General features: G+C 27.3%; 1 protein-coding gene across 18 annotated transcripts in view; it reads left to right on the top strand.

The window, feature by feature from the left end:
- The first annotated feature begins 766 nt into the window (after nt 1-766).
- LOC148228165 (uncharacterized) overlaps nt 767-24,476 on the top strand; it is a 68,323-nt gene continuing 44,613 nt past the window's right edge. For 17 of the 18 annotated variants that reach the window (XM_088199756.1, XM_088199749.1, XM_088199740.1 and 14 more), the window contains exon 1: nt 767-1,013. In XM_088199756.1, the coding sequence (XP_088055882.1) occupies nt 984-1,013 (30 nt within the window). In that variant the 5' untranslated portion in view covers nt 767-983. The remainder of the gene's footprint in view (nt 1,014-24,476) is intronic. The other variant, XM_088199741.1, reaches the window with a different exon arrangement.

The raw sequence follows: 24,476 nt of genomic DNA, 5'->3' as shown, positions 1-24,476 counted from the left end.
ATGTAAATTATATATTAAAATAATATATAAGGATTTTAAAATAAATACTGTAGGATTTTTTAATGTTTAGAATGACATACAGAATATATATTTGTATATTATAAGTTTGTAACAAGAAGGATAAAGTTTAATGATGTTTTCATTACATTATGTAATACATATGATACTTTTAAGTTTCTCTTGAAAACTTAGTAATGATATACAAGAGTCGGAAATTAAAATCGTGTAATGTTGAAACTTGATAAATATGATAATATTTTGATCAAAAAAAATATTTTTTAAATAATTTTAAATACAGCATCCTTGAAACAGTAGCATAAGCTTATCTTTTTGAAGGACGATTTAAACATATTTATATTGACATCGTCGGCCCTTTTCTACAATTGGGAGGAGAGAAATATATATTAATGTGCGTCCACAGATTCACTCGCTTTCCGCTGGAAAACATTACGTTAACAATGTAAATAATTTTAACTTTAACTTTGTTTTTTCTTCTTAAAATGTTTGATTTTTTATTTGGTGTATAAGACATTTTTTTATAAGATCACAAAAATTATGATTTTAATTTTTAACTTTGCGTAATATAACGTATAAAAAATTGGGGCTTAAGCTTGAAATTATTATTTATATGTGTTTTCCGTTTTGCTCACAATTAACAACGCACGACGAAAAAAAGTTGACGATCAATGTCGCGAAACTCAGGTGAGTAGAGGTGTGTTAAGGTAAGTCAGATACGAGATTCGGCATTCGGTGATATGGAAGAGGTAATATAAGCGCATCTCCGAGACGGGCGATAGTCAGTAAGGCCGAACCAGCATTCTGCTGCGGCCTGTCGCCCTTTCACTCACGAACAACCCTCGAATAAAAAAATCAACCCCTAAACGCTGACCTCCGACCCGAAAAATAGGGTCGCCGAACAATTTGTGCAATTTTCACCGAAAAATCCATAATACAATTTTGTGACATCAGCGTCGGACCCCACCATGGGGCGCCCTTTAGTGGTGTGGTTGATGGTGAGTAGTTTTTTTATTAATAAACTAATCAAACGAGTCAAAGGTTAAGGCATTTTAATAATAAATATTTATTTAAATATATTTGAAATTATATACAAATACTTCAAAGAACTTTTAATACAAGTAAAAATTTTTTTAAAAATTTTATATGATTTAATTCGGAAGCGTATGTTGCTTATTTTTACAGCTTTATGAATCAAATTGGTTTTACATAACTCGAAAACGCGTGCCTTTTACATATAATTTATTCTATATGGTCCGCTCGAAAGCGGTCCATTCATACATTTTTTGCTTCGACATCTTCACTTTCATCGTTTGATATGTAAATCAACAAAATCACCGTCGTTATGAACATATTCAAGACCTGCTCAATTTAAACGCGATAACGTAGATGTAGTAGCTTAGTACGTGATTATAAAAGTATGCCTTTAGAATTTTAATAACATCTGGAATAATACTTATTAAAGTGATCTTCATGGATACTTCTGTGACTATAAAAGTTATTTAATATTTTTTTTTTTGTATAATATCTTGTATGCATAAACAACTAGCACCACGCTAGAAGTCTCAGCAAGGTGACGATAGAATCAGGTCGCATATCTTTCGCCTGAGCTCATCATGATATTGAAATCGGTCATATATCACGATTTTGATTGATCCTCACGGACTTTTTTTTCTAATATCTCATCTATGACTATGACGAAATTTTGGATAATTAGTCACCCTGAAGGCGTTCGCTTGGCGCCTAGTGTTAAAATATGGGGGCGGATTTTGTAATTATTATATCTTTATGCACGCACAATAAAACGAGGACGCGTTGCTTGTGTTGTTAGATAATATGAAAGTTTGTAAAAATGTAAGAAGGAAAATATAAATAAAGAATAACTCATATTGAAAAATAACATTAAATAATCATAAAAAAAAATTGCCGTTATATTTCTTATAAAAAAATTTACATGTGAAAAGAACTAGATCATATTTTATTTTTTTAAACTAAAATAAATCATACGGTATTTTTGTACTTCCTGAAAATTTCACAAGAAGTACAAAAATATTTCTTTAACTTTATATTTAAATACTTTACAATGTAAAGTATTCAAATATAAAGTTAAGACAATGATATATAAGTTTATATGTATATAGAAAAGGTTAAATTTATACCAATTTGTTGAACACGAATGGTCAGTTGTTCAATTCGTAGTTGTTAAACGGTAAACAACTACGATAATAAGACCGTTTTTAAATTTAGTGGTAGTTAAATTAAGTAAAATAAAATATATTTCTTTGAATAAATTATGAATTAATAAGTATATGTATAACGAAAAAAATTAGCAAATTACAGTTAATGTTTTTTCTCGAAAATTATTTTTCGAGAATTACTTGAGAAAAAATAGTATTTTAGTAATAGTATAGATTTATTTTAAATAAAATTAAATTTGTACAAATATATTTAAATGTTTTAAAATTGATATATTTATTATACCGCTGTACAAGAAAGGGTGGATCCGTGCCAGATGCTTAAAATATGCAATATATAATAGAGTTTGGAAATTTTTAAATATCAAAAAAATTTTCACGGATTTCTCAACTACTCTACTTTCAATAACTACATAAATAATCAGAAAAAAGAGCCTGCTCTCCTTGATAATCGGCAGATTGCAAAAATGTACGGGGGTTTTCCAAAGAGTTACGTCATAAAATTTGTCGAACTTGATCTCGTTTTTTGAATAATCCATCTTTATCTTGTTCAAAATATGCAAAATGTAAAGTAGCAACGACATTTTTTCCAATAAAATATGTAAACTAGTTACATATTTAATTGATTTTTTTTCCAATTAAATATGTATCGTATTAGATATATCATATTTTTTATTTAGGAGATAATCTTGAAGTAAAAATGAGAATTCATATTTCTTAAAAAAATAAAAACACCAATGAGTTATAAATTATTTTATTATATATATATATAGATATATGATATTCTCTATGAGCTAAATGATTTCATTATCAGATTTAATACCTAATATAATACCTAGTTCGATTTTAATTAATCATTTCAATGTACATCCGTGAGTTTTTAAAAATGTAGATAAACCTTATCTGTGATAGTCGATTGGAATTATAATAACAAAATAATTAGATAAAATAGAGATTGCAAAACACAAATGTTCATATAGGATTCGAACGCAGATCTTTCAGGTATTAGTCACTAAATATAATTGACACTAAATTTGTTATAAAAATCATATCTTGGGTTCTCATAGTTTTTACTAATGTTTTAGATAAACATCACGGTGAATTGGAAACCTAGTCTATTAAAAGCTAAATATAGCTTATATGAGTTCTATATTTGAGTGTAAAAATATATATATATTTCAATCATATATTCATAGAAAAATATTAGTTTTTCAGCGTTACATTTTATAAATGTATGCAATGGATCAATACAAATCATATACATACGATATGAAACCTGAATTTGAACCATATGTATAATCTTCAAGGTTATCCATATCACACACTGCTTCATTGTCAATGCCGCTTCGGAGAAAATTCGTGTCGATTAGCACCATTTCGTTTGTGAATTAAACCAGGTGAATGACACACACGGCTCAGTGACGCAATAGGAATTCTGTGCTGTCCTGAACGTGATGGAGGAAGTACTTTTTGGCACTAATTTTGACAGCTCAAGTCACGTACAGTCGTATGTAGAAGAAATTCAGCCACTGGGCTATATGGCCGATCGTAAAAAAACAATGACAACCTCGCCGCTGGAATGTCAAAACGGAGACAACCAAGGAACACGAATTGAAACCAAATTCTTTTTTTTTGGGCTCTGAGATATCACATTAACTGATTTGTTGTATAATATAATAATAATTTCTGCGTATTATCATTGTTTATAAGCACTTGATTAAATAGCATGTAAAAAACTGACTAGTGAAACGCTTTTTAATACATTATCCATTTTGCTGAACATATATATGTAACTAGCGTAGAATGTTTTTAATTAATAATCATTATCTACTGGAAAGTAATACGTTTACTACATCAAGACGTTATTTTAATATTACAATTTTAAAGCAAGTATAAAGCATATAGCACATCTTTCTAAAAGTTGTTAGTATTTAAATAAAATATTAAAGATGCACTGAAATGTTTCAAAACTGGAACGTGTTACCAAACCGTACATTTTTGTATAAATACCTTAATTAAAATATAATATTTAAATACTGTTATTTTTAACTAGTGTCAAGGTTATTTTTTTTTATAAATGCGGCACCTTGCATGCATCAATTATCATATTATGTTTATAATTCAATTTCAGATGAAGGATCTTGCTAAATTCAATTAGACCCGGACTTCTGTTTTTTTTTAATAATAAGTTGATTTATTAGCTTCATATTTTAACAATGTTACTTTTCTCTTAAATATATATAATATCTATAATACTATCCCTTCAGTTTTTTTACAAGAATTTTTTACCTGCAAATACTGTTAACTAATCAAGTCTTCTATATTTATTATGCATGAAAAATATAATTTAATTCAGAATACATAAATAAATTTCAAGCGTATTATTTATTTACTGTTTAAAAATATCAATACAATACATTTAGATAACTTTAAACCCCTTTTTAATTTTGCTTAGAATACATGAATAAATTTAAAGTTTATTATTTATTTACTGCTCGAAAAATCTCTGATTATAGTATATATATAGTCGATAGATTAATACAGCTCTAAAAAAATTGATATTGATACACTTATATATTTTTAATAACTCATTAACCATTATGTTTAAAAAACCTCTCATAAACTGTGATCCATAAAAAAATTATACTCTTTCCTAGTGCGCGAATAATTCTATGGTATGTGTTTTTTTCAATTAATATAAAATATTAGCCATAATAAAATACCTTAATTAAACCCTTATCTATCACACACAATCAACACCAAAAATATATATAATCTATGGTTGGATATAATGGTAATATAAATTAAATTTAATAGTCATGTTAATTGGTTTATCACGTGACAATTGAGTCGTATATCATCTAAATAGTTAATTGATATGCGGTTTAATCTACGGTGATATATTATTTTAACTGAAACAAGTTTGCATTCAATAGGTTGTTAAGTAATTAATTTTCATTTTAATCACTAAGTTAATTTTTCAGTCTGTGCTAAAAATTATTAAATTATGATTTTTTTAAATTAATTATAAGAACATCAAAGAAGAGCTTTTTATATTTATTTATTTTTATTAAATCTTCCGTTGTAACCTGACAAGCGTAAGCCCAATGCGTTACAATGGGCAAAACTGTACCAACTGAGGAAGTCAATCAGACATAATGAATACCTACAAGTAAGTAATAACACGAAATCGGTGACATCTATATTACTAATTATAAATTATTATATGCTATACCATTTATAATCAATTGTCTGGGGCCGATTTTTTTTATTAATAGCGCATTTTTATAAATAAAAATTCGAAAAAATACTTACTGTTAATAATAGTGGTTCTAAAATAATGTATTAAGAATGAAAGAAAGCCTTGAAATAAAGAAGGCCGTAGGCTTGTTTTCAGTTATAGTAATAGTAATTGCATAAAAATAATCATACAGGTCTAGCCCACTTAAAACATCTCTAAACTAGACTAATTGCTGCAGCACGAACTAAATGAAAATCAAAAGCGTTATGCGCTTTTTTATACAAAATAAATTATCTAAATAATTTTCGATCGTATTAAATTTTGCGTCGAAAAGTGGATCCTTGCGAAAGTGTTTAATACGATGGTTCAATAAAAGAGCATTTTGTAAAAGGAAATTATTAATTTCTTCCAAAATTAATGTCATATTTATTTGCGATATTTGACAATGTATTTTGCTAAATCTGCGTTGATTATATTATCTAGACGCTACATTTCGATATTAAAAAAACTGAACTATAGCAACTAAAAACATTTGATGAATAGTAAGTGATGCGTTAGATATGATTCAAGAAACAAAACGACAAAGGTCAAATCGTTTTGTTACATGACAATGCATGAATTTATTCACCCACTAGAAGAAATCGACTCTGAATTAAATTAAAGTACTTAACTTAAAGATTTTAATCGCATCCACTTTATTGCTTAGACCTTGCTCTTTTACTTGATAAACAAAATCAAACGAAGAAGGGACAATCGGAATATTTTAAATCAAAACTTCCGGAAAAAAATTAGCCAAGATGTGGAAAAATGAAAATTATAATTTGTATCATTAAAATAAAAATAAATATTTGATTCATTAAAAAAAACGACATTTATTTCGAATATACTTAATTATTTATTTATTAATTTATATATAAAACTGATAATTATCGGCAATAAATTTACAAAATGCACTAATTCTAAAAAGGTACAATTCTCTTGCACATCAACACATCTCATGATTGACTCCAAATAAATCAGTTGTGTTAATAAATATGCACGATAGATTATTATTAACAAGGCACGATAGACTAATTACTGTTTTTTTGCTCATATCTTATTGCTTTTAAATACATATAGTATCTGGAAAATAAGAATTAGTGTTTATTATATATTGATATTTTTAATCGATCGTCACAGATTTTCCTAGAATTCACAGAATAGTATGTTGGTGAATAATCAAAATAAAATCAAGCTATGTCATATATACATAGTTACATCTATTGATTATAAGCTGTAATAATATTTTATTAATAATAAAATAGATTTTAATGTTTTACAAACTTTGATTTCAGTCTGGTGTCTCAATACTTACTTAGTAGTTGTTGTTGTGTTTACCTCATTAGCTTAATGTGTTACACATTAAGATAATATGAGCAAAAACAGTATTATAATAATATCTAGGAACATTTAAAAAAAAAAAAATTATTTGATACATTCTCAAAGAGATTATACTATGGATATAGAGTAATACCTACTATATATATGTGTATAAATTTGGTCATTTAATAAAAAGCTTAATGTTATATTTTACTTATGCCAAGCAACTATAAATTTATTGTTAAATATATTTTTATAATGTCCTATAAAAATGTCGTTGTTGACTATCTGTTCCTTGCACGCTGCATACGTGCCATTTTGTTGAACCTTTAAAATGATATTACTTGTACGTCATCACCCTTTTGAATAATATAAAATATCTCAAAAGGAATGCATCTGCGAGTTGCATGCATATCTTATAAATCATTTCATATTTACTGGCAAAATTAGATAATATAAAATCCGACGTTTACAGCACATAAATATCTGATTACAAAAATTCATACCAGACGGTTTACTCACTCTGGGAGGAACTTTTGTATCATCTCTCATAACAGTGCATATTTGAGATCATATGTATGCAGATACACATGGTAAGATATATTTTAAAATGAAAATATGCATTCAGTGGGTTTCTTGCATTATTTACTGACGCCATTAGCTAATGCGCTCTAGACGTCCAGACTGACGGTCGATTCTAGTATCTGAAGAAATCCCGGATGAGCTGATGCGAACACAAAAGCAACAATGCTAACGCCATTTGCACATTGAGAAATGCCCACTTGGCAAATGTTCACGCCATTAACTTTCATTATCGCGCCAAACAATACAGGCAGAATCTTCCGAGCAAAAATTGCAGAGCGTAAAGGGCCAGATGCCCTAAAGACGCACTTTGAATAATATAATTGACTATGTCATGCGCCTGTATTAAACTAAAAATGTAAAAATATATGCGCAGTCGAACAGTTTATTATATGAGTATTTCATGCGGTTTCCATTGAAGATAAAATAAATATAAAATTGCAAAAATTTCTACTTTGTCTTGCTGTCGACAAGGAGAAATATATTGTGTGTAATATAAATTGAATACCCATATATAAAAAATCTTTGAGCACAAAGAGCGCTCTATCAGTCCATCAATCAAAAAGCTTTATCAGATTCTTACTACTACATTTTTACATTTTATGTATACTTAATGTACTATATAATTGTTTTATAAAACGATATTTTAATACTGATTTACAAATATTTATTAATCAACTATTCCATTTCCGTCGAACTGGTTTAAAACATCTTTATAGTATCAGCATTTTGATTATTTATTTTATATATTGCCAATAATATATTTTTATGAAATCACATAAAACATGATGTAAAAAATAAAAATATAATCATTCAACGGTGTTGAAACGATGATTTAATATGACCTTATCTAATTTCTATCGATGCACGCTTGTAATAATTTTATTAGCAGCTAAAAAATATTTATTTTAATATCCTATAAAATTTCACTATTTATATTATTAATATACAATATTATTTTAATATAAATATTAAATGCTGTAGAAACAATAAAAATTATGTGAGCAAGTTTTTTTAATTGCGCAACTAGGCCGTTAAAACAATATATATTAGGAACAAATTTATTTTATAATAATATATAAATATAATATATATTATCGCAGTAGAAAAAAAATAGAGTGGCGCCAAACACTTGCGAGGTTCACGGCCGAAAAACGGTTTTGTCTGTATAATATAATATTAAACACTGTCACCGTTTTTTAGTTAATATCATAATATGTTGTATAACTGCATTGGTATACCGTAGTCCAAAGCCCAAGGTCAATCGTGTGACCTTTCGAAGTATTTTAACCGTTCATCGCTACGTTCACTCGCGTGTAAATAGTCCAATTTCATATTAACTAAGAAAACACCGATTAATAAATCGAAATAAAATTGTATAGGTAGCGCGTGAAATTTATTTCAAGTGGATAACAACTATCAGATTCCGGATTTCAATCTAGGTAAAGGACGACCGTTAACCTTTTCGCATCAAAGTGTAACTTATAAATTGATTCTGATTTTTTTTGATATAGCCTTAATGCTAAATTTACATGATAATGACATAAATAACTCGATCATGAGTTCTTAGATCGAATCTTATCGTTTATGGATTTAATATTCAAATATATATCTGGATTTAAATTTAGACGATGTTTCAAAATTAGATAATATAACATATGCTAACAATTTTAATTTTAGTTTCACACGAATCGCAGGTCATAGACCATAAAGACCTATCGCGATTTTAGTTCAGACGTAAAGCTTAAATATATGATCAATCAGAATTACACTTTTTTTACAGACAAGATTAAATTTATGAGTTAAATGCTCAAACATTAGATTGACTTATTGTTGCTGTAAATTATATTACATAATAAGCGTGAATTTACTATATTTAAAAAAATATATTCTTGTTAATAATTTATTGAATTGTAAACATAACTTATGATTAAACAGCATATTGGATTACATCCTGTAAATTCTCATGTCAATTAAAACATTTCATAATTAATTAGTGAGAAATAAAATATAACCAAAATTCGCAGGTCAAAACAATGATGTGAAGTTGTTCAGGCGTTGTTTCACCTGGTGTTGATTATATAAAAATATTTAGCAAATTTGACCTCAAATGGTATGTAGTGCATGTATGCATGTTTTACATAATATTCTAGCATTTATTACGCAATCTTGGCAAACGATCATTTTGTAAAATATACGTATTATAAAAGGTAAATAATTGCGTAATATGTGCTCGTTATTATAAGCATTAGCTTTAGCAGCCACGACAACAATTTAGCTTTATGGTATTTTTGTAGTAGTTATTTTAGATAAAACAAACCCTGTCGCAAAATTTCTTGCTGTGGCTTTTTCTCTACAACCACAATATTTTAAGCATAACTTAAGTAGGTAAAGATTATAGATTTTGAAATACAATAGTTTCTACAGCGTATATAAAATCAGAGATGTTTTAAACTGTAATATAAATCTGGGCAAAAGTAATTCAATATTAGTCAATTAATTACATATTGACCAACATAGTATTTTTATTTTTTAATTCATAAAAATAAGTATATATGATACTTTAATTCATATATAATTTATGCCATACAGCATTTTTTACACTTAAATAAAAGTCATATTTTATGTTTAATAAAAAATAATAAAAATATTGTTATTAGTTTTTTTATAACGTTATATTTGTTAAATAACGTATATTCCATTTTTTTTAAATAGAAAAAGGTTATTTTATTGTATTACATTGTAAATAAATATTCAAGATTTTTGTTACATACAAATATTTAACTTTTATAAGAATATTAAAAAATAAAAAAAAAACATTAGTTTTACTGATATTGGAACTTATGTTTTATATAAAAACATTGGTTATCATAATATATCTTAAAACACAAACCGTCTAAAAAGTTTAATGATCTGCATCCTAGTGATTACTGCTGTGACACCTGTAAGTCCCCAGAGAAGTCGCTCGCCGTTAGCCCCGGGACTTATTTTGAAAACTTTTCTACAATATACGTCACTCGAGTTAAGTACATAAATATATTTTTATAAATAAATATCGTTAATAAGTTAAAGAGTTCGGTATGAAGGAATCGTTGTATTTCATTTTTTACAATATAATTTAAAAAGGTTTTTGCCATATTTTTCTCTATAAATAAAATACATTATCAGTTTATAATAATTATAGCTAAAATTTGTTTTAAACTTGTGTGTAAAATTAAGGGATTCTGAAATTTTAAATATATAAAACAGGCTTATATTTCGTAGTAAGAAACGCAGCATTTTTCGGGGTTAGGAATTTACACGGCCATTTTAAACACACAACGTTGTTTATTAAGCTTAATATTTTCTACTTTAGTAGAAACTATTTCATGGACCTCTTTTCTCCCGAATATTCATAGTACTTCAAAAAATAAATACTAAATGCGAATATAATTGAGCAATTTTTTTCACATAATTCTCTGGTTAAAACCCCACTTTTCGGACGGAAACGACAAATTTGTACTAATACGTATTTTATCGCTTTCATTAATTTGCGATTTGGCGTCAAGGGGGAGTTGCCTGTCGAAAAGATTAAATTTCGAAACGATTTATCATATTTGGATAGTCAAATCACGCCTGCAATGTGCGGCTTAGTTCACATGCATCACACTCCTTGATTTGCATTCTAAATTTTCCGCAATCCGCGAAGCAAAAATCCGTATATTTCACCTGTATTTGGGTGCAAATAGATTCAATTCGATTGCCGAACGTACGTGGGCGAACATTTTTACATAACCAAATTTTCCAAATGTCAAAACGTGTCTACTAGGCATTGCCGAAAAAAACGCATTTATTACTCATTGTTGTTTGACAATTCTATTCGTAAATTTGCAGGCCACACAAAAGCTCAAGGATCTATTGTGTTTGTTTGTCTAAATATCTGCATCCATTTGTGGTCGTACATAAATTCACTTTCTATGCGACTTTTTGTGTTCCTAGTAATTATAGAGTCATTCAATAGCTTATTGATGTGTTTTCCATTAGTTAATAAATCAAAAGCAGTGCCTTCAAATGAATTGTAAGCTTTTAATAATATAATGTTTGCCAATGTAATTTATTCTCATTACCTAAATAGTATATTTTTATTTCCAAATATTTATACACTGCTACAATATTGTTTTTAATATAAATAATGCGCAAGAATAATTTTGTGGTATCATGAAATTTATGCATATAATATTGTTTAAATAGTTTTTTAAATACATAATTTGTGAAAAATATTTGAAAGGTAAAAATTCGTTAAAATTATCAAGCTTTAGTCATAGCAATAATGAGCTTGTATTATGTGTTTATAAAGATTAGTAATTATTGATTTTGTTTTTCTATGCAAAAGGAGTACCGCTTCTAAAATTGAATGTCAACTTGTTTCTGTTTATGAATACAACGCTATAAATAGACAAATTGTGGTAAAATAGTGTCGTAATTTATTTAAAAAAATGCCATTTATAAATAAAATATAATAATACTACTCATTTATCAATGTTTCATGAACTATAAAAACAATAGCAAGAACTTTAACACTAGATACATTTGTGACTAAAGTATTGCAAAATATAATATTTTACGGACATTTAATGTTTATGAGATCGGCTTACATTTTTTAAATTGTGCTATCTAATAAATCTGTAATATTATAAAAAATAGATATTTTACATTAGGACGTGACGTGAATAGATTTAATAAAAAGCGTTGATGTATTATAAAATAAAAAAAAAAACATTTTATGTATTCGGCACTGATTATTAGCTTATTTTTATATTATTATAAGAGAATCAATACCAAATATGTACGACCTAGATCGATTTCAATTAGGAAAATCTAGGAAAACATAATTTGCGGTGATCGATCGGAATTATAATTAAATAGTATTTACTACTTTCTATCTACCAGACCGAAATAAAATGAAAAGACTAAAGTTCAAATGGGATTCGAGCACAAGTTTTTCAGGTGAATAGTCAGCGACTTGTAGCACTCGTCTATCATTAATTTCTTATTACCTTAGACACAATTATATGTATTAAGTATGTCTTATAATATATGTAAGATTATGATACATTTTATTATTGATGAATAATATTTAATATAATTTTAATTCAATTTTCATTAATGATTAATCTTGATTATTTTTCGCCATAATACGTATAATTATAATCCTATTTTCCACATCACATTTTCATTATAAAATTCCACCAAGTAAATAAAGAAGAGTTTATGTCTCCTGTCAAAGACAAAATAATCCAATTTGGACAAAATGATGTCGTATTTCATTAAATTCCAAAGCCAGCGACAATTCAATGTGGAAATTATGCAAGTTCCTTTTACGTAAAATTACAATATTAAAAAAAATATGACAAGTATCATAAATCAATTTAATAAATACTAGAATTGATATAAATCTTCCGACCTCATTAAGCAGGAAAAAGTTTGCGATCTGATTTTTATAAAAAATCAAATTTTGCATTTTAACGGTGGTTGTATAGTTGTTAAGCCATTTTACGAACATTAGTATCCTATTTGCATAGATGATTGCCAAATTTATGCAAATCTATATCAATAATTGCATTGTTTTGTCAACCGTATGGAAATCAAACCAGTGTATACAAAGAATTGTACATTTTATTTCATTATTTTATTTAAATACGATCATTAAATGCCTTATATGTAAATTATTTTGCAAAGATACATTTAAATGTATTATATAAAACAATATAATTTATTTTATTTTAACATATAAAAATAATGGGAAATCCAATTAATAGATAAATAATTCGAGAAAAATATATCCATCATGGTTATTGGCTTTTCTCTATTAAAAAAATATATTTAGTTTAATTTGACATTTTTCAGTATATCAAATATATAAATATATCTGTAGACTCAGAGACACGTTTCACTTTTTTATTATATTTACATATTTATATAGACAATCTAATTATTTTTTCAATCGAAAAATGTAGACTTCGCTCCACAATGACTCTAGTTTTAATATATTAAGATTAAAAGCGTAATTTTAGATAAAATTCATAATTAAATTTTTCGTTTACGTGCAAGCGTCAAAGCTCGTATCATCGACGATAAAAGTGCGCTTAATCTCTAACCCTTTGGTACCGAATAATTTTATTATCGTAATAACTCGTGCGTGATCGTATGACCAAATAGCCTAAAAAATAAGGCCGTCCTTTAGTGAAAATTTGACGATACTCGTGTTCGTTCCGGTAAAGGTCAATGTCAAAAAAGATGAGTAGAAATGCGATTCGATCAGTGATAAGAATGACGTAATCGTACATATGAAAAAAAATCAAACACAAACGACCTTGCGTATTGGTTTCCATTCGATGCTCATGTGATGTTGACAAAATGTTCGATCAGATGCTTTGTTGCTGTTCGATTGTTGTCAGATTGTGTTAGTGAGAGGCAATGTAGCATAATGACATCTATCAATAGCAGGTAATGCTTATAGACATGTGGTGTAAGAATATCACGGTAGCGAAAATTTTAAACATTTATGATACATGCACATAAATTTAAGTAAGCAATTTGACTACATTAAAACTTATATTGCATTTTAACATGTGTAATATTCTTTTAATATCAATAGGTTATTAATAGGTTGAAATCCATTTAACCTAACATACAATTATTGTCATTCATATTTTATATATTTATGTTTAAAAAATCATTTAATAATAATAAGACTAGATAAGATAAAGAAATTGAGGAAGCTCATTTGTCCCAGTTTTGGTGTAATAATCACAAATTAGTATATAGTAATAATTTTAATATTTTTCTACATTAGTCATATTTTTTTTGGAACAGATTTAAAACCTGTAGTATATTGTTATTAAATACAATTAAAATTAATAACATACCCTTTAATAATTTAATTCAATAAAATATAAAATATGTATTCAAGTATTATAATATCTATTCATATGTATATACATAATATATTTAACCATTTAGTGTCTAAATATAACTTTCTCAGAATCTTTTACATCTTTTTAAAGTTTAACTTGATTTTTTTCGTTTCTTTGTATTGTAGAGATTTTAAAAACGACTCTTGCTATATTATTATTTTTTTAGGTAATATTATTATTTTTAATTAAATGTAATACAGTATAAAACGTTTATACTTATACGCATATTTATAATTTCTGCTTTAGTATTTTATTTAATATAATCATTATCTAGCCTAAAAAAGTGCTTTGTAATAATGCTATAATAAATTAAATACAGCATTGTATCAAATCAGTATTGTAAAAAAATGAAATATGATATGTTAATGAATGTATTGATCAAAAATTAAGTAGGCGTAGGAATATCAATAGCTCATTAAGTGAAAGTGGTTCTTCTTGATTAATTTATGATTTTATATATTTATTGGTATAATAAATTGCATATATTGCATATGGACTAAATATTGCAATGCAATCGAGCGAAATTCCTCAAATATTCAAGACTTGTATAATGAACTGGGAGAAGAAATTCCCATGAGAGAACCAGGGATCAGGTCTCGTTATAAATGTGGGATTAAGTTAAACGTAAGGTTCATAAAGTTTTATATTTTAGCTCGCACTATATATAGAACCTTAAGTAATTAAATTCACATAATTTATTGCTTTGTTGAAATCGTTAAAGTGGCCTTTTCGTCGCAGGATTATATAGATTTACGATTGATTTTATTTTATTTTTTTCATGAATTAATGCTGACCTCTAAGGTTAAATTTTTATTAAAAAAGTGACCGGTTTTGGTCTGAATGTTTCTTTTAAGGATCTGGCGATTTAATTATGCAGCTTTCGAATTATGTAGAATATATATGTCGTCATATGACACTATGTATATCGCAGACTAAGAAAGATATTATGGAAATGTATATAAATCTTATTAGACACTCTCGGTCGATTTGAATTTGAATGAAAAAAACTTTCTCCGTGCGGTATTAGAATATTCGACTGTTATCTGAGACATTTTTTGGACTCGAAAGGTCAAAACGATTGTGAAATACACATGTGCTTGTATAATAAAAATTCGGTGACCGTCACAATAAACACTTTGTAAAGCCCAATTTAAACGACGCTTTCACCGCTCTCTATTGTTCATAAATCTGCCTTTTATGTTCAACGCATAAAACAAATAAAATCCAACGGTAAATCATGATATACAAAACACAAAAGCATTTTCGATAGTAACATATTTTTGACACGGTTCAATAGTTTGCTATTTAGCTAATAGTGATGTTGCACAAAACAAGTTTATAATACCAGTTTTCGGTGTGATACAGTAGTGAATAATTATTGCTTATAAAAAATAGTAAATGCATATCCGTAGAATGGATGACTTTACTCATATTCAATGCCGTTTCAACTATCACTTAACATAAATTGTCTGAATAAATAAATTGAAGGATCTTCAACATATTTTAAATTTTTATTTATATAAAAAAAATGGCTCTGATATGTATTTATTAAAATGTAAAATGATCATAATCTTGAAATATACATATACATACATATTACATATTATTTAAGAATTTTACCTTATTTTATAATCTTGTTGCGAAAACACGCTTTAATTAGATTGTGAAAAATAAACATAGTTGGGATACAAATGAAATTTATTCATAATACATATTTAATATGCTCAAGAAATATTGTTGTATTTTTTAAAAATATATCCTGATAATCGATGCGTGAGAATAATATTACTGTAATAAAATTAAATTTAGAATTATTATATATAAATCTATTATCATGCGTCCATACAAGCTGTGGAAGCGCCGTTTCTCTTATTTATACAAATATAATCAGCAGAGCTTATTGACGACTTGAATAAAATTGATTTTGTTTAAAAATATTGGAATCATTAAATGAAAAAATAATACTGAAAATAAAATTATTTGCTGCATAATGGAATTTTTTTATGTAGCATTCACGGTTCAGGAGATATAATCATTTGAAGTAATCGTTTCATCCTTTTATGTTACTCGGTACACTGCATAGTTAAAAGCGTATTTATTTTCACATAATCAATTTGCAATCTATATATTCCATTAAAACGAATTTAAATTGTAGAATATATATTTTTCACGTAAATATTTGAGTGAGAAAAATGTTTATTAAAGCAAAAATTAAAATAAAATAAAATGAGTGTTTAACCAAACAAACGTTGGCTGCTATATTTATAATCGTATTTTTTATTATAATAAATATTTAGTTTCATTATTTAACAACGTTTTTTTGCCTTGTTGATGAATCTTGTTTTACAAAGCAAACCAATAAAATTCTTTATATATTGTATATTACTTACTGACACGTATCATGTTACATTTTCACACCTATTATTTCGTCGAAATTCAATTAATATTTATCAATCACAGTCCGTTCTTTTATATGCTATTAACATTGTGAAACTGCGGTGTTTATATAGAGGTTAACTTTAAACCTGAAATACATTGTTTTTAAATTTAATAACAAACCTATTATTAGTCAAGAAAATTTGTGTAATGTACATAATATGATTAGTCACTTATAAATGAAATATATATTAGTATCATATTATCAATCGAGTGTTTCAAGCAAAGTATAAATAAAAATAAAAATTATTGCCATAATAATAAAAATCATTATTTAACAGTTCTTTTCTTAAAACAAATATTTTTTTTTATTGCCCAATAAAAATATTATTATAGGGTTTAATCACTGTTTTATTTTAAAAACACATTAAATCTTTTTAAATGTGGTAAATTTACTATTCTGCAGCTAAAACCATATATTTTAGGTCGGAAATCTTATGCAGTTTATGTGTCACCATAAAAAACTTTGCCTCTTCTAAGCGTCAGAAAGTAAGCATTAAATTATCTTTCAACTTTCACAAGGTGTATACCGCCATGTTTATTTTACGAAAAAAGAGTTTTTTGCAAGGACGCGCATTGTGCGTTTTCTCTCTCTCCCAATTTTGGCACTGAAAAGGAGCTTTTCCAGCGAAATCGATACTACGCATAATCAAGCGAAATTCGCGATTTTATTCAGCTGTATAAAAATTTCACAGATAGTTATCTCCTTATAGCTGTTTAATTAGATTTTAATAATACATTATATCGACAACTAATGTATTACGTTTCATTACACTTTATCGTTTTTCCTAATTAAATTAGTCTCTAATAATGAACTTAAATTTTGTTTTAAATTGTTATTTTATATTATAAGAATATTAGATCGTCCGAATTGCTCATTAGGATTGTTTCAATTATGGCAATATCATTAAAAGGATTTCCTTGTTAAGATACGATATTCCTATTTTCAATGTGTCTTTAGATGTCGTATTGCGGTATGTAAAACGTAATTGGATTTTGAGGTTTGTCAAAGTATTTTGAAATACGTGGGATTATTTTTATTGACACAGAATACATATTTGATAATCGAAGGACATTAACTAGTTAACATCACATTTATATTTAAAAAAATAGGGACATGGTATTTTAATTTTATTTATTGTAAACTTATGTTTTTTATTTTTATATATTATTAATCCATATGTTATAAAGTTACCGCATCACTACTATTCAAGCTGTTTTATTTCTAGTGGGCGTCTGTCAAATGCAGTAGTTAAGTAAGCGAGAATAAATTCATAAAAATGTTGAGTACAATTGACAGCGATTCTATTGTAGCGATAAAAAGTCCAAAGAGGCACTTGAAAATTCGATGATTTAATGAGTAGGTGCCTATATTCTAAAATTGAAATAAAAACTTATAAATAAATAATTTAATCCCCTTATATTATACAAAAAATAAGGGTCTATTTATCTCAAAGAGGTATCTGATATTGTCACAAAAAGCTTTGATAAAGATTTGTGTGAATGAATAAAGTAAATGCTTTTGTGGATTATTATCTTTTAAGTGTATATAATATATTTAAGTGAACTGTAAATCGCTAAACAAGATTTCAAATGATGTTACACGTGCATGATTTATTAACTAAAGTTAAGACTAATAAGTACTTTCACTGAAGTGCAAGAACTTTGACCGATAGTTGTAAAATGTCGAGGATAAACTTGATATGATGCAAATTGTATGCAAAAAGTGAAATATAATCGAATGGGATAAGGAAATCCACAATTTGGGTTAAGGCTGTTTTGATGTCGTATATTGATAATCAGTACTATGTACATATACTATGTATTTGAGATATACGAAATTGTGTGGTAAAATATTTATATTATATCCTTATAAATCTCACAGCACTTACTTTTTTATTATTGATTATCAATCGGATGGATATACTTCATGTTGTCTATTACTGTCATATTGTCATAAGTGATTTTTATTAAATGTCATTCAATATTAAATATCACTTCTTATATTTTCTAAAGTATAATGACCGTTTTAACTGTTTATATAATAAAATCTTTCCCTAATTTTTTTATGGTGGTGCTATAACAATTTTATTTAACTTTAACTCGTAATAAACATGGTTAATACGCGATAAAAATATAGAATTATATTATTATACTCAACTATTAAATTTTTAAAACTTTTTATATGGTAATAAAAACATTTTTATTTTATAAAAATATGATTTATGTCGTTTTCTATTACTTTTCACTAATAACCATTGAGAATTTTATAAATATAATATATGTATATCGATATATTGTATTTTATTTTAAACAGCATTGTCCAAATAATTGTAGAACAAGTCCATATACTGAATAAAAATACTTTATTTTCAACATCGTCATATATCTTGTCGCATATATGGTTTGCTTACACAATACATTCTATTGAGTAATGTTTACAATAAATTCTTTTTATATTAATTTTATATGACTACATTTATTTTGTATACGAATGTTTTGAAACTTTTTTGATATTTTTTCATATAGTTATTTTTTCAGAACAATAGTTAAAATTTTACTATTTTATGTCTTGTAAATATAATAAGTAATATTTAAATTTTGATTCCATACACCTATCCATTTACCGTTTGATTTAATCATATTCTCTTCTTCCATATTTGCAAAACTTGAACGTGCACGTATCGTTGGCGACTCGTGGTAAAACATGTTAAGCGTATTTTTCATTCCAAAGTTTTTCGTAATTGGCACAGATCCGAAAACTATTGGAAAACGGTAACGCAACTGTTCATAAACGGTTCTGTTAAATTTAGTTTCAAATATGTTTTTAATGCTCCTTAAATCCTGGTAATTTAAAAAACTGCACACTACTCATCTTCAGGTGAAAATCTATTTTACAATATGCTTTTAATAAAACTGTGCTATGTCTTATTAATTCGATTTTAAATGAGAGTAATAATATTGACATAATATTTCTTTCTTATTATTTTGATACCAGGGATAACTAAGCATACATTTATATTGTTTACTATACCCTACATTTAATGGTGCTCTTTTGAAACCAGTCATAGGCTATTTAGCTAAGACATTTACACCTTCCTTAACATATTTTTGTATGTATCTTGTCCTGCATAGTAAGGGGGAAGAATTTGGCATTAAATAATACAAAGTAATAAAAAAAAAATTAATATACATATATCTATAATATATAATATATATTATATCTCAATCTTTATTGATCCGAAACACGCGCCTGTAAAACGACATACGTTATGTAGTTATATAGGTGTATACGTTTGATCGATTTTTCTGTAATTAATTTAGCTTCTACTCCTTTTATAAGAACAGGTATAAAATAATAAATTACCATTCTCATTTTTAAAATAAATTTAAAACTGTGTCCACAGGAATTTTAATATACATGAATTAATTTCTGGTAAAGGTCGTTCGTCTGTTCAATACTGTGCATCGAGATATTGACATTTTCTTATGCGCATATGGGGTTTTGGTCTAATTCGTGTAGAACAATATACACCTGTTGAGGTGATTTGTGTTTTTGTGCCTTTACTTATATGTGTGCGTATATGTATACATATTTATGTATTTTAAAATTGTTATATATTTTATACTTTTGGTCATCGTGACGTATTAGGTTAACCTCTCAGGTCACGATGGCCATAATTTTAATAAATAAATGTCCTGGCTTTCTCGATTTTATCACAAGTGTGTAGTCACAGTTTTCGTCTAAAATGTATTTTGTCGCACGCTCTATTGGGACTCTATCTAAATCGATTTGTCCGTATTGTGTTTGTATACGATCATAAGTTTCATTTTATGTCGTTTCTTTTATTGTTTTTTTTCTATTTTACGACTATCATCAGCGTATCGCAGGTTATAGAATGAAGCTCAGTTTTTTTCGTTTCGTCTATATTCAACAATCCTGAAATAAAAAGGGGATAAAATACAACATTGTCTTACTCTTTGCCATCGTATTTCGATAGAATAGAATGAATGGTTACTTATTCTTCAATCAACGTATTTACTGCTTTTAATAATGGTTCAGTTTTTTTTCTCTTACTTTTTTAATCAATAGTATGTGCATGTAATGTTAGTTGTTATAAATTTATCATGGACGGAATAGCGTAGTTCGTAACGTCTCAGACTAGTAACTTTGAGGTTGCGGTTTCGAGCCCCGGCAGCGACACTCGAATTTTTATTTATAATAAAAAAATCCGCTCTTATTAAAAAAATCAGCCCCAGCTGCAGTGACGTCTATTGGTTATAAATTGTATTACACATTATAATTTATAATTATTAAAAATGTTGATCACCGATTCCCAGTCTTTCGGTCTAGTGGTTAATACTTACTTGTAGGTGGGTATTCATTATATCTGATTAACTCAGTTGGTACAGATTTATACCGTTGTAACGCATTGGGCTTACGCCTGTCAGGTTACAACGGAAGACTTATTAAATAAAAAAAAAATTGATAATATAATTGTAGTTGCACTTCAATCCATATATTTAATATATAATTAAAGACAACAAAATACAATAGTAGACAATAATTGATAAATTTATACAAATTTTAAGTGAGCTCTGCAATACCAGAATCTAATATATTTTAGTATAGTACAAAGAGTTCCTTGTTTCGGGTTTTTTTAAATGGCGATGTGATTGAAATGGTAGGTCTTGGAAGTCTATGCTGGTGTGTTGGGTAGTATTATTGTCGGCTGTAATTTCAAACAGCTGGAATCTGTTGTAATGTGTTCTCATGTGCTTTTTGAAAGATACGCTGATAACTTTTGTGTCAATGCAGGTATTTTGCGACTCTGTAGCATCTCTTTGTGTCACCACTATTACAATGCTGGTTCAAGCCAGCTCTATCGAATCAATATAGAGCTAATTGCATTGCTTTTTAAACACACCCCTGAGATGTGATCACGCATATAAGAGAAACTTGAAGAACAAAAGTAATGTGCGCAGGATAGAATGTATAATATAGCGCACGTCTTTTATTTGGTCACGATATCTCTCTTCCATTATTGCATGAATACATTGTGTGTAGCCCCACTTTAGAGACGGGTAGATTTATCTTATCTTTTGTACAAAAGTTGTGCAGGTGGTTAAAACCCTTAAAGTTAAAAAAAAAAATATATTTGAAAAAAATATCAGTCTCTGGTTTAACTAAATATGAAGCATAATCAGATGTTTTCAACTTACAAGCAACATTAGTTTGTGTTAAAATCTGTATTTAAATAATAAAAAAAAATAAGTTGATTTTTTTTATAATAAATATAATACATATATTACAAAAAAATCACTGATTAATATTAGTTAAATACATACTACTAAATATTGTTTACGGAGCATATTATTCGGGGGCACTGGTCTTCAGCGATGTGCCATCTAAGGGGTGCAGACTCCTGACTCACCCTCAGAGAGGGCTTGACTATACAATATTTACGTTAACACAGTCAGTTTGAGAGCTATCTATTTTATCATTATAAATGGTAAGTTTGGATTGAAACCTCTACTATTAGCCTTAAAGCAGACGATACGGATATACATACATTATATATATGTATGTACATATCATTACTCCGATTGATTATAGTAATTCTTTTAATTTCTATAAATTTGTTCAAAATATGAACAGGAGAAATGATAAATATATCGAAAGTTTATCCGCATCATGTGCTTTAGAGCTAATAGTATGGGCGTAAACCGAAACTTTCCATCTCTTTCTCAATTATGAAAAGTAATGAAATGGTTAGCTCTCAAACTGACTGTGATAACGCGAATAAGGTATACGTAAAGACTCGGTGGAGCTTTGGATAGTCCTCTTTAGAGGATGATATGAATGTGGGTTGGCCGTATAAGTAAGACGAAAATGAAGGGTTGCAGTTTAAGTGGTTTGGGTGATATGTTAAAGAAGTTTTAAAGAAACCTATGCTCTGATTAATGACCCAAACATGGCTCGCCTCAAAACGGTTAATATTCCTCTAGCTTACCGAGAAAGGAGCTCTCTCTAGCATTTAGAAACGTGTGACATGTTTTAACCACGTTATTTTTTCTTTCTTAAAAATCAGTTATCAAGTTGTTCCGAGCCATGTTGAAAAGCAGTGCAAAATTTAGTTCAAAGAAACGTCGTTGTCTTGTTTGGCGAAGGCTTACCATATAACATTTAATTCTTCAATTGATAGTGCTTTTTCTTTACATTTTATTTTAATATTTTATTAATATCTTCAAATATCTAAAACTTAAGTATTATATAAATTCAATGGTGTTGTATAAATAAACGAATTTATTATTCTAAAAGAAAAATGGTAATATAACCTATCTGGTTTTTAACAACGTTTTTGTGGAAATATTAAATTTTTGAGTAAAATAAACAAATATTTGTAGTATATTAAAAATATATTTTACGTTTTAATTTTAAAAGTAATATTTTATATTGTGCGGCTGCAGTTACGCAGCTTCTTGAACTACTCATCTTTACATATACGTTACGCAGAACGTATCGGTGCAAAAAGGAAAAAAATAAATCAGAGATAAAAAATAGGCTTCCGTATTTCCTTGGTGTTCGCTTTTTGCCCATCAATTCCCTCGTCGAACAAGGGATCTATGTACATACATATGTATACATAGAACATTCCCGCGGCACCAATGACGTTTTTCCACGGCAAGTTGCTTTGAATCTCTCTGAGAATTTTAATGTGAAATCGTGCGCAACCATCCGATGAATTATTCATCTTTTTTATGAGAACCTATTGTTTTTATCTTCTTGCGTGGTTAAAGTAACGCACAAAACAATGACCCAATTTTACTACTTATCGTGTGTTTTTGCCTGTCCTGTTATCCTTTGACGTTGAGTCTCGAGAGACGACTTAGAAACTAAGACTGCAAACTCTGCTCATTATCTTGATTAATTTGTCAATGTAAAAAATAACGCAAATGTCACTTTGATTTGTGAAATGGCAAAATCTTCAAAGCAAATGTTTTTTGCATAGCTTTTATAAGCTTTTCATGACTAGAATAAAAACATCTATTTCTGGTTGGGTTTTTCAAAAATCTTATGACGAGTATTGCATATAAATTGTATTATTTTTTTGTTTTATTCTTGAAGAGTTGTAGGAAATGAAAACGGTAAAATGATTTCCTAATTTTTGACTAAGAAATATGGCAAGGATAGGATAATATATTTTTTATAATTATCAGTAATTTATTAATCGAAATTTGCAAATTTAAATAGTAAAGAATTACAATTATAAAATAATCTATTTTTATATTTGTGGTTTTAATTTAATAACATTTCGTTTTAAGGTAAGTTAAATTAAAAATTTATGTTTTTAATCATATTATACTATAAAAAAATAAAACATTAAAAAAGCAATTTTAAATGTCAAAAGTACAAGTTTACCCAATAAAGAATGCTGGAATGCTTTGGACAGAGATAAAGCGATAAAATTGCTATTTAAAATATTACGTATGACTTTGCTCCTCAAATGTACCCATGAACTACATTTTTTAATATTATTTATGAAAATATATTATATTATTTTAATATTAATAAAATTCAATAAAGATGTTGTATACACGTGTTTTATATCATACAATATTAATAAAACTATTTTTATATTGTTAAAGTATTTTTATTTGCTTATCTCAAATTTAAGTTTGTAAAAGTTT

The sequence above is a fragment of the Plectrocnemia conspersa genome, unplaced genomic scaffold, assembly GCF_051122295.1.
Source record: "Plectrocnemia conspersa isolate PC_06_02 unplaced genomic scaffold, ASM5112229v1 ptg000012l, whole genome shotgun sequence".
NCBI classification, from domain to species: Eukaryota; Metazoa; Arthropoda; class Insecta; order Trichoptera; family Polycentropodidae; genus Plectrocnemia; species Plectrocnemia conspersa.
The sequence above is the reverse complement of the archived record's forward strand: the minus strand, read 5'-3'. Positions and strand labels throughout refer to the sequence as shown.